At 39.1% G+C, this 18336-nt stretch overlaps 1 protein-coding gene across 4 annotated transcripts in view; it reads left to right on the forward strand.

Annotated features, from left to right (window-relative positions):
* DAAM (disheveled-associated activator of morphogenesis-like protein) overlaps window positions 1-18336 on the forward strand; it is a 267323-nt gene that overhangs the window by 69157 nt on the left and 179830 nt on the right. For 2 of the 4 annotated variants that reach the window (XM_067781299.1, XM_067781300.1), the window contains exon 2: window positions 1410-1579. The exons of 1 other annotated variant lie outside the window; for it this stretch is intronic. In XM_067781299.1, coding sequence (XP_067637400.1) covers window positions 1532-1579 — 48 coding nt within the window. In that variant the 5' untranslated portion in view covers window positions 1410-1531. Of the gene's footprint in view, window positions 1-693; window positions 1310-1409; window positions 1580-18336 lie in introns of those variants that run through there. One more of the 4 variants, XM_067781298.1, reaches the window with a different exon arrangement.

Here is an 18336-nt window from a genome sequence, read left to right on the forward strand (position 1 = left end):
TTATGTAGATACATAATGATTGATCTATGGATGTGCATGATACCATTGTTTAGCATCGGCTTAGAGATAGCAGCACCCCTTAGTTTTGCTAATATTCGTAACAGTATGAATATGGATAGCCAAAAAAGAAAACAAATAAGTAAGAAATGTGCAACAACAACAACGTTTAAGCATCGAAATAAAAAATTTTAAACATTTATTCTTGCAATTTTTTCGATCAGTTCAAATTAAGATTTATATGAATTATTTCAGGCTTGGCTGATCCTAATAATAATTCATATAAATTTTAAATATTTATTTTCTAAAAAAAAACTTGTAAAGTTATATAAATAAAAACTCAACTGCCATTAAAGAAAAAAATATTAACTAAAATTAAAAAGAAACAACAAAACTCTGTAAATCTATAAATTAACAGGAACTAAAAAATATTAAATTTAATATTTAAGAAATAAAGAAAAACCAAAATAAAAAGAACAGAAGTCTTAACTACAGTATGTACAAGTAACCTAAAAAATTAAAAAAAAAAATGTAGCTTAAAAGTAAAATTTATTTTATGAAACAAACACAAAAATAAAAATATAAAAATAGATATCATGGAAGTAAAACAATAAATTTAAATATTATGTTAATATTTATTACTTTTGTTTTTTTGTAATTTTAAATTTTTTAAAAAGAGTAAAACCTTTTAAAAAAAATTTAAACAAAAAAATCGATACACGTTACAAAATGCAAACAAAATTTACCAAAACTTTTAAAAATTGCATCTTATAAAATTGAACAAACAAAAATTAAAATGAACTTGAAGACTAACAAAAACAAAATACTTTTCAACCAATTAACTTAACAAAACACTCAACAAGTCTACGTAAATAACAGCTCATCAATCAACACTACAACAACAAAATGAATAATTTAAATAAAACTTGCTGCACAATATATCTATTTAAATATAAATAAACAAAACCCACAAAGGTGTATAAGAAAGGTCTAAAGTGTATTGCTACAAATAAATAAAACTTCACGGGCTCATTTCGCACGACCTCTGAACTGACCAACTCAAAAGTGATTCAGGCGCAAGTGGCCCGTAAAATTAATTCAACGTAACGAGTCTGTACAATGCATTGTTGTTGTTTGATTTATTTCGCGAGCATTAACTGATTTAAGTTGCGTGATTCCGATTTTTTTTAATTTTTTTGGACTTCGGTTGAACCAAAAAAGCAAACAAATAAAAATAGAAACTTTCAAAATTGTGTTACAAAAACAATTTTTTTTTAAATTCAACACAAATTAACGTTGATTTAGAAAAAAAAGTTATATAAAAATATCTGTTTATGTTAATTTTTTTTTTCGTAAATTTTTACTTTTCGTCTACATTTTTTTGTGTGTTTTCGGCATGAATTTGTCTTCAGTACAATTTTTTTGAGAATTTTTGGACACGTTTTTTTGAATGACTTTCAGACATCAGTCGATATAGATAGAGACCACAAAATCTACAAAAGCGACGCAAGCGAAAATTTTGCTCACATGAAAAATGTGTTCCAAAAATCAAATGAGCGTTCTCATGGAGAAATTGAATACGGTAAGTGAGAGAGATTTTAATTTTGTTACTTTGTGTGTGTTATGTTACATTGTGTTAAAATATTTTTTGGTTATTCATGTTAATTAGGGTCTGTTATGTTACATAAAGCAATGTGTCGTGATTTTATACTTTATGTTATGCTATGCTATGTTATGCTATTGCTATTATATGTTACGCTATGTTATATAATGTTATACCATGTTGTGTTATGTCGTGATATGCCGTTTAATGCTACGATTTGTTATAAAATACTTTTTTATGTCAAGTCGTGGTTAATGTACTTCAATATTCAATGACTTTCGATTATGTTTTATTATATTATGGTATGTTACGCAACGTTAAGCTATGTTGAAGGGCCAAATGCCATGTTATGCTGTGTTTTGTTAAGTAAGAAACGATCATTTTTAAATGTATGTGCATATGTATACTAAGTGGCAATTTCAAAGTGAACTTAAAGTTGAAAGGGAGCAAAGTTTGTCTTCGGAGTCAGGAGTTTTAGCAGTCGCAGTATACTCCTTTTATTTCCTTTCTGATATTAATTAAGTGGCATTAAGGTACAACATTTGAACAGATATCTTTAGAACTATTTCCGGCTATTTCAGAAGTACTCAAGCAAAGGGACTTCAAGTATCCTCTGGAAACTTTATTATAAAAAGTGATGGTCTGGTAAAACTCCTTCCATAACTTTAGAGAAATATTATTCGCAGGAATATTAATGGCAATCCAGAAAACTTCTCATTGCCAGCTTGAATAGGACATGACAAGCGCGCTAACCTCAAATCTGATGATTGTGGCCTTTTGTTCCTGCATGTAATGGGGCTTAGAATATACCCGCAGTAGCGAAACACATCATTATAGGCTCTGAATTAGGAACCCTACCAAATTAACAGGCGACAGTGTAAGAGATCGCGATCTAAAAGTGCCCACACTCTTTCAGCGGAAGATACCGATGCCCGGCTGGTTTATCTACTCGTGTTGTTATGTAGAAAACATCATGGGCAGGACACTGCTGAAGGACCATAAGCCCTTGTGACGTCTGCTACATTTGCAATATGGCAGAGGCATAATTAGGCTGCCAGGTGCTGGATTTGTAACGTTTATTTGTGCATACACAACAGAATATAATGTGGGCGACAAGAAAAACGAAGGATGCCTGCTCCGTCATGCTTGATGATTTTAACGCCAAGATGGACAAGGCCGAGATCTATGGTCGCACAGTCGAAAAATTCAGCCTCTACGATGTCACCCACCAACAAGCTGACGCTAATTGACTTCGGCTGGCTTCGTAAATGCATATTGCAAAGCATAAGCTGCGATTTATTGCGCAACCTTTGCAAAGCAAAAATGTTTTGTATCACTGCTTTCCATCACAAATGCATGAAAAAATGTATCATGCACAAAAATGACAACCGATGCGCATGAAAAAGAGTTGCCATGCAAAAACGAACACATCATCAATAAACAAAGCTGTGTTGAAAATGAGCATTATGCTTTATCATACTGCATTGTAATATGCATTTAAGAAATCAGCCTTCGTCTCGTCCAGAAATCAGGTCATCTGCAGTACCAGTTTCCAGCATAAAAAGAAACATCAAGGTACTGGAGTCTCGTATGGTCGAAGAACAGGAAACCAAATTGATCACCCCGTGATCAATGGATGGAATCGCTCCAACATTCTGTGCCTCCACGAGGTCCAGATATCTACTCTGGCCAATAATTTTTTGCTATCTAAATAGCCGAGTAGTGGGAGCAAATTTCTCTCCCGCTACATATTACCGCTGCTCACACCATTGGTTTCCAACGAGCCCGCAAAACATCTGGTACGATGAGGAATGCATTCGGGCATAATCATGGTGCGAAGAAGGAAGGAAGAACCCTTAACCGAGAGGAAAACCGTGAGGCAGATTGACATCAGAACGCGGAGTTTCAAATGCTGGCTGAAAGATTAAGGAAGTTTTTATGACCGGCAGAAATGATAGTAGCGACCTGGTAACTGTCCGACAGATTGTGATTGTGCAGGAGTTGTATAGGGAGCACTTCTCCTCATTGCTCTCTATCAATAAAAAAAGGCGAATGTCAGACCCTTCTTCATCTTCCTGTAGCGGTAAGGAGACTCACAGAAGTTTTTGGGGTGATGTATCGATGTTAGTAGTACTTTTCCGGGTATTGATCCGGTAAGATCCCGAAAATGGCACCGTTCGAGTACTAGCGCGATGCGAAAATCGTATCAACGATCTCATATGACCACGTTGGAACTTCTAGGTCATAAAACCTTTCCTTCCGCTAGAACCTCGCCTGTTTCGTAAACGGGATTCACCGAATCGCTTACGATGGGAAACACGTTCCAGAATTCGACTGGACGAGTGTAATATAGTAGGACGAGCATAGGCCCTCAAAGTGGAATTAAGGCATGCTCTTCCCAATGCACAAGACTAGAAATCACGCAAATCGCCCTATTTGCATTGGAATCAGCCTGCTTGATATCGCATGAAAGCTTCTGTCTAATATAATATGTGAAGATATGAAAGACTTGTCGTTCGCCTGATTGGGCGATATCAGTACACCTTTGAGACCGCATGTATCGATTACGCATCATATTCACACAACAGACCAAATCCTGAAGAAGTGGAGAACAAATACGCACCATCAATTTTCGACTTCAAACCAGTTGTGGCAGCGCGTTCTCTACTCACATCTTGGCAGCCACGTCACTGTTAAAAGAATATCCACATATTCGATTTTGTGGCGCCCGACACTGTGCGTGCGTTTAATTGATAAAAATAAAATTATTACTGCAGCAAAGACATGCCATTCGGATGAATTAAGATGATCCAGCACTGAAAGTGTTAAATACCGAAGGGCTTCAGTGAGGAAGGTAGCATAAGAAACCCCTCTTCCCTCCTCTGGCCTTGCTAAGATCATATAGAGGGCGAGTGGTGTTTTAAACTCTAGAATAATAGCGCAAACAGAGATTTTGTGGTTAAGGGCTACTTCAGATAATTGAACTTGAGAGAAAAGTTCTTCGAAAGATTTTCGGCGATGCCGACTACCAAAGAAGATGAGCTGTACGAGCTTTACGCAGACATCAACATAGTCCATCGCCGCGTTGGCTAGCCCATTCTATGCGAATAAAAGACGACGCTCCAGCTAAGAAAGCATTTTATGGTAACCCAATAATGGAGGCAGAGAAAGTGGGCGGCGCCTATTCCGCTGGTAAGACCAGGTAGAAAACGAGTTTAACTCCGTTCGTGTGACTAAATTTGCGCCAGTTGGTAGAGCGAAGAAGCCATCGTCGGGCCTCGTTGAACGGCCGTATGCGTTTAAATGCTTAAGCGCCAATTAAGTAAGTAAGTAAGCCTGTCCATATCTCTATCTTGTGCCTTTAAATCTGACCTGTACCGTTTTGTAGGTCAATCCACAAAGATCAAGCTTACCACCTCAAGTGTAAACTGCTTTTCAACATATATGCCTCCTCTAAATCGAGTGATCTTAAATAAGTTTTGACTCTACAAACTGCTTCAGTTAGTCAGTGCTCAATATCGCACACTCTCTCTTTAACCAAAAACTGTAAAAATGTAAGATATTGAAGGAAATGCTTTGCATGAACGAAGCAGCATGCACCGGAAATTAACAAACACATAAAATCAGAGGGCCTTCTGACGCTTTTTCCATTACCCAATTCAAAACAATTTAAATCACATAAAAATGTCTATGGCATTAACACCAACAACAACCACCGAATTTCACTCTTTCCTCTTGTCACGGCGATTTAAATACAAAAACCTTGGTGCGCATGCGCTCTTTGGTGTCATTGCGTGTCTTCTTTTAGTGCTGTTTGTACCACACAAAATTGCAACAACCAAAATTATTAAAACGCATTAATACCATTTCACTTTCATTTTATAAATCTTAATAAAAACAAACACACATACTTAAATATGTCTTTATGTATTAGGTGGTTGTTGTGCCATTAAAGTCTAATTAGTGAAATACCAATTTTTAGTAAAGCTTGGTTAGCAAACAATAAAAACCAACAAAAATGCATAAATTATAATTTGAGAATTGAGATAATTTAAAAATTAAATAAATTAGCAACTAAATATCAACATGCAACAAAACATGCATATGTTAGTATGTATCTATGCACATGGTTAGGTTAGGTTATGGTGGCCGCCGGTATGAGCACCAGTGCACTTGGGCCCAAAAAGGTCCCATTTTGATACCACGTGGATCTCCCCCCTACTCAAAACACGTCGATTGAGCAAATGTCAGGAAATTCTTAGGTTTCAACTTAGCCAGATCACAAAGATCGTCAAAGAAGGGAGATTCTAGAGATTTCTTCCTCTTGCGCCAAAACGCGCGAAAATCGCACAGAAAATGCTTGACTGTTTCCTATCTCCTGCAGTAATCATTATAGGGAGCACCCAGCCGTTTTTTCATGCTTCCCGATTGCTATTTGGCCGGTTATACGTCCAAAACACCAGACATATATCCCCCCTTCCAAGAACAAGGAGACTTCTTATGTGTCTCGTGTCACTTTCAGACAACACGAGCTTAGTGTGGTAGCAGGATTCGAGATTGCTCCATCTCATACCTGCATCCCTTAACATTATCCCTTTCAAAGTGAGCTTACAGATAGCGAGCGGCATGCTCAATCCCTTGCAGGACGACGAAAACGTAACGGATGCGCCCCTCTTGCATGTTCGTTAGCCATCGCATTGCCTGGTATATCCGAGTGTCCATGCACCCATACCAGACTGAGGGAAGCTTGCGCAGCGATCTCGTTTAGAAATTTGCGGCACTTCTCTACTGTCCTGGCCTTACATGTGGCCGATCCAAGCACTTTTAGTGCAGTCTGACTGTCAGAATGAATACAGATTTGATTATAGCCGTGAATAACATTTCTCAGGTGATCAACGGCCTCATTTACAGCAACCACCTCCGCCTGAAAGACGCTGCAATGATGGGGTAGGCTAAAGGATAGATTCCACCCTATTTGAGTTGCAAAGACCCCGCTGCCCACCTTTTTATCCAGTTTGGAGCCGTCAGTATATATCTGCCACCTATCGCTCAGGTCCGGCGGCTCCTTCAACCAATAATCCTTATCCGGGATAACAACCTCGTACTCCATATCGAAAATTAAAATCGGAGCGCAATAGTCCGACGAAGGTGAATCCAGATTCTTAAGGATGGCTGCATGTCCATCCACATTGTTTCTCCAGCCGGATAACTCTCGCAGCCGTAGAGCAAAAAAGGCCGCATATTGCTTGGCCATTAAATCTATTGGGAACACATTATACAAATAGTATCCAGCGGCTCCGCAAGGGTGGTGCGCAGGGCATCCTCCACGCAGACTAGAGCACTCCTTTGTACCTTCTGAAATACCCGTAGGTTTGATTTAGTATCTAAGCTCATCCACCAGACCAATACCCCGTATAAGAAGATGGGTCTAACCACTGCAGTGCAGAGGCACAGGATAATATTCGGTGATAGCCCCTCTCTTCGCGCAACAGCTCCCCTACAGCTGTACAGTGCCACCGTTGCTTTTTTCGCACCCTCCAGGATAGTTTCATATCCAAAATTACTCCAAGGTATTTGGCAGAGTCCCTCAGTGTAAGGGTCGTATCTGCTAGCACCGGAAGCTGCAACGCAGGTATCTTATATTTCCTAGTGAACAGAACTAGTTCAGTTTTGGCTGAATTGACCGATAGATCTTTACTCCTGGTCCAGTCCTACACCAGTCTCAGCTTAGTTTGCATTTGATCGCATAGTGTCTGCGGAAATTTCTCGCTAACTAACAGCGCAAGGCCATCTGCATATGCGATTACTTTGGTGCATCAGTCCATCTTAAGAAGAACCAAGAGCTCATTAAGTGTGGCAACCCATAGAAGTGAAAAAAGCACCCCACCCTGCGGGGTGCCTCTCCGTATGTGTTTGACCACCGTTGAACCAACCAAGTCGGTATGAACCTTCTCAGCAATAACTACTGAACAAGTTTCACAGTGAAACTTTCACTAGCCCCGAATCGGCCCCAAGCCGATTAGTTCATCAGTTATCGCAGAGGGCGTAACGTTGTTGAAAGCTCCCTCAATGTCGAGAAAACATATAAGTGTGAAGTCCTTGTACGCCAAAGGATTTCTCGATCTGGGAGACAACTGCATGCAAGGCCGTTACCGTGGACTACCTTTTCATATATGCATGCTGGGATGTCGATAACTTTCTCTCCAAGGACTCCCTTTGTGCAGAAATCCTTAATCTCTCCAGTGTCTTCAGCTGAAAGGATGTCAGACAAATCGATATGTTTTTAGTATAAAGGTAACCCTTGAATTGTTCCAGTCCCGTGGAATATGGGCAAGGGCCCAATTCTTTTGAAGATGTTATACAACCACAAAGAACTCAGCTCGATTGAGAGCAAAGAGAATTTGAATCGTTTTCCACCTGGTCTTTCCAGCGGAGTGTATCCTGGCCTCTTTCTGTGCTTCCTTAAGCGGTCTCCGATAAAAATACTTTCATAGCCGGACTCTCAGCATTCATTCGCATAACATCTCCTAGCCAACGAAACTGCTGCGTTTTAATTGGCTTGTCCATGTTGGTTTCTGCATAAAGATCGTATAGCTCATCCTTAAATCTTCTTCCTTACTCGCAGGCAAGAATTCTCGCTGGATCTTCGCTGGATTTCTAGACGCACGTCAAATAAACGCAGTCCTTTCCTATTTCGAAATTACGACTGCCGACAGTGACGTGGTTGCCAGGGCACAAATGCGCTGACTTGAAGACAGCAGGTACATCGTTTTGTCCCCATTCACCTTCAAACTGATCTTTTCCGAAACTTTTTCGAGTTTGGAATAGGCAGAACTTACGGCGCGGTTATTAAGACGGATAACTTCAAGGTCGTTCCAGAGCTCTGCAGCTAGTATAATATTCTACACCATTAAATGGCCAAACTCGCACAACAGGGCGTCGCCCTGTCTAAAACCTCATTTAGTTTCGAAAGGCGCGGAGAGGCCCTACTCAATTCTGACTAAACTGGTGGTGTTGCTCAAACGTCCTTTTGTTCAGTCGACAAAGTGGCTCATAGGAAGTTCCACCTCGTACTGTCGAAGGCGCCTTTAAAATCGACGAAGAGTGCGGTGGGTGTGTGCCGATATTTTTCCTACCGGCTTTTCCCAACATATGGCGCATAGTGAAAATCAAGTCGATGGTTGACTACCGGGTCTGTAGACGCACTTACAGAGTCCAATTAGCCGATTCACAGTGGGCTTCCGTGGTCGCTGGAAACCAAATATTTTCCTCGTCGGCAGTACAAAGTGCTTTAAAAATATACTTCCACTGCTTCTGCATTTAATCGGATGGACTTTTGCTCTCAGAAATTATTGTCCACTTGCAGAATCATTAGCAGTCTGTTGCAATAGCAGCCTTTCGACGTCTAACTTTCCTTGTGTTTTTTGTTCCTCGCATTTAGCCACGCAGAGATGGCGCATATTTTGTCTGTAACGAGATTTTCATCTGAGTAGATACGTACATCTTAAGCACTGAAGGTATTCCGTCCATCTTATCACAGCGTGGTCGATCTGGTTAATGTATTTCGGTCAGATAACTGCAATGTAGCTTGATGTATATATTTATGATTGCACTAGCGAAGTCGATCAGCCTTAGTCCATTAGGGCAGGTCTCGTCGTGGAGGTTTAACTTTCCGACCGTGGCACCAAGTCACCTTCTTTGCCTACCCCGGCATAGGAGTCGCTTTGCGACTTTTATATCATGGCGGGGCAGCACTCTTATGTGCCTTCCATGCGCTCTTAGAATGCGCTCTTACACAATTTTGATTTTATGCGGATAGCGGAGAGACGTTCGTCCACATGCTTGATAGTACTTGGCAACGAGGTCTCCCTCCCACCTGTTTAACCTGTTACAGTATCTTGATCGAAGTTGAGCTAGCGTTGCGCATTCCATAGAGAGAATACGTTTCTTTTCTGCTAGTTTTGGGTTTTTTCTTTAAGTACTGGATTCCCCGGGCAGTTCCTGGAAAAGAGGTCCAATGCCTGTTTGTTGATATCACTGAACACCTGCTTGTGCTTTACCTGATTTGTAGTCATCCAAGGCCGTGATATTTTTTTATACTCAGTTGAGCAGAGCTCACAGAGTATATTAAGTTTGATTGGATAACGGTTGGTTGTACATATGTAAAGGAATCGAGATAGATATAGACTTCCATATATCAAAATAATCATCTCAGATCGCTATTTAAAATGAACGATATCGAAAATTTCTAAAAACCGAAAAAGTGCGATAATTCATTACAAAAGACCGATACAGCGACGAAACTTGGTAGATGAGTTGAACTTATGACGCAGAATAGAAAATTAGTAAAATTTTGTACAATGGGCGTGGCACCGCCCACTTTTAAAAGAAGGTAATTTAAAACTTTTGCAAGCTGTAATTTGGCAGTCGTTGAAGATATCATGATGAAATTTGGCAGAAACGTTACTCTTATTACTATATGTACGCTTAATAAAAATTAGCAAAATCGGAGAAGGACCACGCCCACTTTTAAAAAAAAATTTTTTTAAAGTTAAATTTTAACAAAAAATTTAATATCTTTACAGTATATAAGTAAATTATGTCAACATTCAACTCCAGTTATGATATGGTGCAAAAAAATACAAAAATAAAAGAAAATTTCAAAATGGGCGTGGCTCCTCCCTTTTTCATTTAATTTGTCTAAGATACTTTTAACGCCATAAGTCGAACAAAAATTAACCAATCCTTTTGAAATTTGTTTTCTGTGAAAATGGGCGAAATCGGTTGATGCCACGGCCAGTTTTTATACACAGTCGTCCGTATGTCCTTCCGCATGGCCGTTAACACGATAACTTGAGCAAAAATCGACATATCTTTAATGAACTTAGTTCACGTGCTTACTTGAACGCACTTTATCTTAGTATGAAAAATGAACGAAATCCGACTATGACCACGCCCACTTTTTCGATATCGAAAATTACGAAAAATGAAAAAAATGCCATAATTCTATACCAAATACGAAAAAAGGGATTAAACATGGTAAGGTAATTGGATTGTTTTATTGACGCGAAATATAACTTTAGAAAAAACTTTATAAAATGGTTGTGACACCTACCATATTAAGTAGATGAAAATGAAAAAGTTCTGCAGGGCGAAATAAAAAACACTTAAAATCTTGGCAGGTATTACATATATAAATAAATTAGCGGTATCCAGCAGATGATGTTCTGGTCAACCTGGTCCACATTTTGGTCGATATCTGGAAAACGCCTTCACCTATACAACGACCACCACTCCCTTTTAAAACCCTCATTAATACCTTTAATTTGATACCCATATCGTACAAACACATTCTAGAGTCACCCCTGGTCCACCTTTATGGCGATATTTCGAAACGGCATCCACCTATAGAACTAAGGCCCACTCCCTTTTAAAATACTCATTAACACCATTCGTTTGATGCCCATATTGTACAAACAAATTCTAGGGTCGCCCCTGGTCCACCTTTGTGGCGATATCTCGAAACGGCGTCCACCTATGGAACTAAGGATTACTCCCTTTTAAAATACTCATTAACACCTTTCATTTGATACCCATATCGTACAAACGCATTCTAGAGTCACCCCTGGTCCACCTTTATGGCGATATCTCGAAAAGGCGACCACCTATACAACAACCACCACTCCCTTTTAAAACCCTCATTAATACCTTTAATTTGATACCCATATCGTACAAACGCTTTCTAGAGTCAACCCTGAACCACCTTTATGGCTATATCCCTAAATGGCGTCCACCTATAGAACTATGGCCCACTCCCTCATAAAATACTTTTTAATACCTTTCATTTGATACACATGTCATACAAGCACATTCCAGGGTTTCCCTCTGTTCATTTTCCTACATGGTTATTTTCCCTTATGCTGTCACCATAGCTCTCAACTGAGTATGTAATGTTCGGTTACACCCGAACTTAACCTTCCTTACTTGTTTTTTATAATTTTTAAGAAAATTATTCCTGTCACCAAGGAAAAAACTAGTTTTAATTTTTAAGGAATAGGGAAGGATACCCATGGCGAAATATCCCATACCCTTTTCCTTATTTGAATGCCTATTTTCCTCGATTTTAGGAAATGTACATACCACATTTTTGTGTTTATTAGCAGCCATTCGACGCGCTCATAAAATTAATAAAATCTCTTAAAAAAAATTAAAATTATTTTCACTTCCAAAATAATGACCATAAAATTTGACTCGCCCATATTTTCACTTTGTTGCAAATTTCTAATACAAAAAATTAAGTTTCCATTAAACAGCAACATTTCGAGAGACTAATATTTTTGATTGGTTGTTGATTTTTTGTTTTTCTTTCTTTCCTCCGCATTCACGCATTATCATTTATGTTGTTTATAGAAAGTAAACGGTATAATTGTTGCGTGCACCTGCTTTGTATTTATTATTTGTCCATGATATAAATTTTGTATGGGAAATGAGTACGTGCTTGCCATATTTTAGAAAAACATAAAAAAGAAACTGCGTAAATTAGCAATAATTTGAAATTCAATTCTTGCTTTCAAGCGAAAATAAAAACTTTAAAATCAATGTTGTGATTTGCCACTGAGAGGTGTTTAAATCTACGGGACGAAGAAAAATAAAAATAAAAATAAAGAAGCAAATAAGAAACAAATTTTGGTTTAGTGGGTTAAGAATGCTATGAATACTAATTTCTATGCTTAACTTAATACCCGTCACTCGTACCGATGATGGAAAGTGTTTACATATTGTACCGAATTTTGGGAAATATCCTAATTATTTTGCAGCTTGTGTTAACGTTCGAATCTCTCAACTGTCGAATATTCAGTATAACAAAACTTTCTTAATTTAGCTCACTTTGAGAGTAGTACTTCAAAATTACAATTATCGCGCACTTCACTAAAGCGTGTAAAATCAAACTGATTAATTATCGTTTGCAACGCGCTGATTTTATACTCTCAGTTAGCCTCGTTCACCCATTTCTCCCAAGGTCTAGACTTTTCACGAACATGCCTTCTGAAACAGTTGTATCTAATAATTGCTTATTTAACTATATGCGTGTGTATGTATGAGTAACAACTTCTGCTCTTATGCTGATGATAACGTGATGTGTGATTGTTGCTCTTTCTTCTTCTCTCTTATCTGCTGACTACATAAGTCTATGTGAAATAATCACTCTGCTTCAAACTGCTGGTTATGTGTGTTTGTGGCTGCTTGCTTTAATGTGTACATGTACATAATTGTGGCTGCTTGCTTTAATGATGTTATGGATTTATTTAGTAGTAGTATAGTGATGCATAGAACTGCTAATACTCGCCACATTATTTAAAGTGCGCCAAATAGTGATTGGGGTGTTAGAGGCGTTGGTCCCACATTACAAATAAAGAGATGGTTGGTGTCATGTGGGACACATTGCAAGCGGGGCATACATTTTGTATATCGGGGTTGATTCTGGATAGGTAAGAGTTTAACCTGTTACAGTATCCACAACAAAGTTGAGCTAGAGTGACTCGCGTTTCCCTGGGGAGTATGCGTTCCTCTTCCGCAAGTTTTGGGTACTGTGCTTTGAGTAATGGATTCACCGGGCAATTCCCGGCATAAAGGTCCGACGCCTCTTTGTGGAGTTCACCAAGGACCTGCTTGTGTTTTTTTTCTTCATACGGCTGAGTTCTCAGGTGCCGTATTTCCTCAAAATGCTTGCGGAGATGGCTCCTTAACGCTTTCCAAGGGCGTCGGTTCCATATACCTGAGCGACTCGGGATTTTTCCCGACCAAGGACTGCCATTTCAGTGTGTGGATCCTTATTCTAACGTTATGATACCTGAAATGAGCTTACCTGCTTGCTTCATTGAGGTTTGGACGTTTAAGGGGAATGTAGGAATTAATAAAATGAGCATGGTCACAAAATTATCCCAAAAATAATGCCGATATTGTCTCGAAACTAACCCATAGTGGTTTTGAAATGTCACCAAACACAGTGCCCCGAAGTAGTGCAGACACAGCCCTAAACGTTGCCCAAATAGCCACAAAATGATCTTAAAATAGTACTGAAATAACCACAAAAACAAACTGTAAACTATTCCGAATCTGTCTCGAAATTGTCCCGATAACAGTACCGAAATTATTCGGGGATAGTCCCAAAGTAGCACCGAAATATCCCGAAGTCTTCGCAAAATTAATCTCGAAACGATGCAGAGACAGTCCCAAAATAACTCCGAAATAATCTAAAGTATACCCGAAAACCGGCCGCCGAGGTGTAATGCTAGCGAGCTCCGCCTACCACACCGAAGATCTTGGGTTTAGTTCCCGGGAAAAGCAACATCAAAAATTTAGAAACAACGTTTTTCCGATTAGAAAGTGATTTGGCAAACACTCCAGCGTATTTCTGCCAAGAAAATCTTCTCAGCGAAAACCCATCATGCCATTCAGAGTTGACGTAAAACATGTAGGACACACATTTTGTAGGAAAAATTAAAGGAGCAGACCGCAAATTGGAAGAGAAGATCGGCCTAAAATCTCTGCGAAAGTTATCGCACCTTGTACTTATATTTTATTTTAGAGCCGAAAAAGATCTTGGAACAGTGCGGAATTAATCAAGGATTGATTCCAAACTGATCCCCTAGCGGTCCGATGATGACATGGAGAAAGTTACAAAAAAGTTCCGAAGTTATCCCAAAATTATTTGTGAAAGGGTCGCGAAAAATCACAAAATAATCCGGATAAAGTCCCAAAAACAATCCCAAAATGTTCCAATGATTGCTCCGCATTGATCCCGAAAAACGAAAAATGTATCCCAATAAAACTTTTGAATTAGTACATAAATTACTCCAGGCTTTTTCCGAAATAGTCCCGTGTTTGTCCCAAAAAAAAAACGAAAAATCAAAATAACCGGGAAATGATCTATCGTCCGAAAATCACCGTGATCTGAAACTGAAACCAAACCCGGTGTTGTGTCACTACGGTTTTGAAATGATGTGGTTATATTCACAAAATAGTCCCCAATTAGCTCTCAGATGGTTGTTGTAGTTGTTGTTGTTGTATTAACGATAAAGGCACCGAAGGTTTTGGGAAGTGTTTTCGATGTTGATGATCCTTTGCTGGATACATATCCGGTACACTCCGGTAACGAAGCACCATAAAGGTACTAGCCCCACATCCCTCAGATGGTCACAAAATGATTCGAAGATACTCTGAAAAAGGTTCCAAAATAATTTCGAATATAATTACAATTTTATCCAGAGCTAAATTGATAAATTAGTCTGCAAATAATACAAAATAACTCTAAAAACAATTGATTTCCAAATACACCCGAAGTAATCCCAAAAACAATACCGAAGTAGTGCTATTGTAGTCCCCCAAATATATTCATAAAACGACCCGGAGATGGTCCCAAAATAAATCCAAATTAGTCTTAATTGATCCCGAAAAAAGTTTCTGACTTGTCCTTAAGTTATTCGGAGATAGCCCGAAACTATACCGTAAATATTTCAATTGGACCTCTATGTGATCCCAAAAGACTTCCTCCGCGAAGTGTTGTCCCTCCTGCAAAGAGTTCCAGTAAGAGTGCTACGTGATCGTTTACCTAAATAAAGCTGCAGTGAAGCTCAGTGAGAGGGTCGTCTTCCTACTTACTTATCCAAAAATCTGTAATCCTATATCTACATATATATATTGTAAGGACTTTACTGCAAATCCTCTTATTTGCAACCTTCTGCTAAGTTCGAATCACTAAACTGTTGAATAAAATAACTCCATTTTTCAATAATGCAAAATGGCCCCTATTAAAGTTCTTCACAATAACACTACTATTGCTCGACAGATGGAATGCTTAAATCAAACTGATTGTCGCGCCTCTACTGTTGCCGCCTTTTATACTCTGGGATCTCCTCGTTGCATCTTCTAGGCGCTTCCAGAATTTACTTAGTTCCTGCTATATAATTTAAACCTACAGATGTACGTGTATAGCTCTCATATGCGCGCGTATTTGTGAGCGACACTTCCACAATTATAATTACATACTTTTGGGGGCATATCAGATAAGATATCTGCATGTGTTTGTGCGTTGCTTCTCCGCTGCGTGTAGGTAAATATGTGTAGACATAATGATTGAATTATTGATGTGCATACAAGTCACTGCTTAGCATCGGCTTAGAGATGATAGTATCCCTTAGTGCTGCTAATATTCGTTACAATGTATATGAGTCAAATATCATTTGTTCCCCAAAAGGGAAACAAAATTTACAAAACTGATCAGGCCTCAGATGAACTTAGTAGATCTTTCTAGGCTAGTGGCTACAAATAATCTAAGCTTTACCGAAATCCGTGTAGTCGTTCTGATGTGATTAAGCCTTAAACATGTTTAGAGAAGTGTTAAAAAATGTATACGTATTCTTCTTGGACTAAATCAATTAGTCGCGCTGATCCTCTTCTCAATGAAAATTCCAACAAGATCGTTTCTCTTAAAGCAGCCAATACAGTGTTGTATGAACTATTTAGTTTTCTAGTTACTCGTTTGAGGCATGCAGTTTTGCAGTTCGTTTCATATATACCAGCTTTTAAAATATTTTCATCCAATTTTAAAAATGTCATGTACCCAACCTCAAAAGTGGGGTCGTTATAAAGATTCCATTCCTTTCAGGGTTCCTGTACACTTTAAAGCTCCATAGCATAAGTACAAGTAAAAGACCTCTCGAGAGGAAAAACTAAAGAAAATTTGCTCGTCACATCTTTCTTTATGTATGATTCAAGCCATAGTCGGAGTTGAGAAAAGTTGTAATGACTCTCAATGTATTCCATGCGGTAGATTTGCAGTTATACCGGTGAGGCGCATGGTGTGTATCACACAGAAAGTGTAATCATGATTTACATGAGCCTTGCGGAGATATGAATATAGTGTTGCGAATTAAACAAACTTATTTCTTTATTTGGGAACAGAAATGTGGCTCACTGATTTGGGAGAGACTGGTGAAATAAGCTCAGATCTCTCTTGGTGATTGCAAAAGAAAAAAAATGTCTAAGAATTTGAGCGCCAATTAATGATGGTGGTCTTACAAACAACAGAAAAAGCAAGCAGCTACACTTATGTACAAGGCTACGAAGAATATTCCACACACATAACCAGCAGTTCGAAGCGAAGAGACTATTTCACGTACACGTATGTATGTAGTCAAAAGATAGGAGCGAAGAAGAAGGAGAAACAATCAAACATCACGCTATCACCAGCTAAGAGTAGAGGTTGTTACTCACACACACACGCGCATATAGCTAAATAACCAAGTATGAGATACAACTGTTCCAGAAGGCATGCTCGTGAAAAGTTCAGACTTTAGGAGAAATATGCGAACGAGGCAACAGAGAGTATAAAAGCAGCGCAAGTAGAGGAATAATGAATAAGTTTGATTTGAATACGCTAGTAGTGAAGTATAATTGTAATTGTAAAGTACTACTCCCAAAGTAGGCCATTTTGGAATACTGAATATTGGAGTTATTTATTCGGCAGTTCAGTGAACGTTAACAGATCGTGTATAATTATCAGGAATTCTCAGAATTCGTTACAATAGTTCACCATCGTATGGGGTTAGTGTTAACCCTTGAAATTACAGCCCTTGGTCGGGAAAAATCTCGAGTCGCTCCGATTCATAGAACCGGCTGCCTTGGGAAGCGTCGCTATGTCCGGCTTATTCGTCGCTTAACTACTTTTGATGTTTACGCGTAGATCTCCATAAATCTTCGGAAGAAGTTTGCCCTTTCACAATCATCTGCGCACAGGCTTCTTACAATTGGCAGGTCGAATTTTATTTGTCACTTTCCGTTTTTACGATTGAAGATGCCCGTACAAATCATTAACATGCCAACCTAATATAAACGCACGCAAGTCTTACTTACTTACTTACTTACTTAGTTGGCGCTTAACCGTCTAAACGGTTATGGCCGTCCAACAAGGCGCGCCAGTCGCTCCTTCGCTCCGCCAACCGGCGCCAATTGGTCACATCAAGGGAGTTTAAATCGTTTTCCACCTGGCCCTTCCAACGGAGTGGGGGCCGCCCTCTACCTCTGCTTCCATAGGCGGGTTCCGATAGAAACACTTCCTTGGCCGGAGCATCATCTTTCATTCGCATAACATGGCCTAGCCAGCGCAGCCGCTGCGTTTTAATTCGCTGGACTATGTTGATGTCTGCGTATAGCTCGTACAGCTCATCATTAAATCTTCTACGGTACTCGCCATCGCCAACGCGTAGAGGTCCATAAATCTTTCGAAGAACTTTTCTCTCGAACACTCCCAAAGCCGCTTCATCTGCTGGTGTCATGGTCCATGCTTCTGCTCCATATAGCAGGACGGGTACGATAAGTGACTTGTAGAGTATGATTTTACTTCGCCGAGATAGGACTTTACTTTTCAATTGCCTACCTAGTCCAAAGTAGCATTTATTGCCAAAATTGATTATTCGCTGGATTTCAGTGCTGATGTTGTTGCTAGTGTTGATGCTGGTTCCCAAATAAACGAAGTCTCTTACTATTTCAAAATTATGGCTGCCAACAGTAGCGTGGTTGCCAAGGGGCGTATGCGCTGACTCTTTGCTCGATTACAGCAGGTACTTCGTTTTGTCCTCATTCACCATCAAACCCATCTTTACCGCTTCTTTTTCCAGTTTGGAGTAAGCAGAACTAACAGCGGGGGTGTTTAGGCCGATGATATCAATGTCATC

This window comes from Eurosta solidaginis, chromosome 4 (genome assembly GCF_040869045.1).
Source record: "Eurosta solidaginis isolate ZX-2024a chromosome 4, ASM4086904v1, whole genome shotgun sequence".
In the NCBI taxonomy this organism is placed as follows: Eukaryota; Metazoa; Arthropoda; class Insecta; order Diptera; family Tephritidae; genus Eurosta; species Eurosta solidaginis.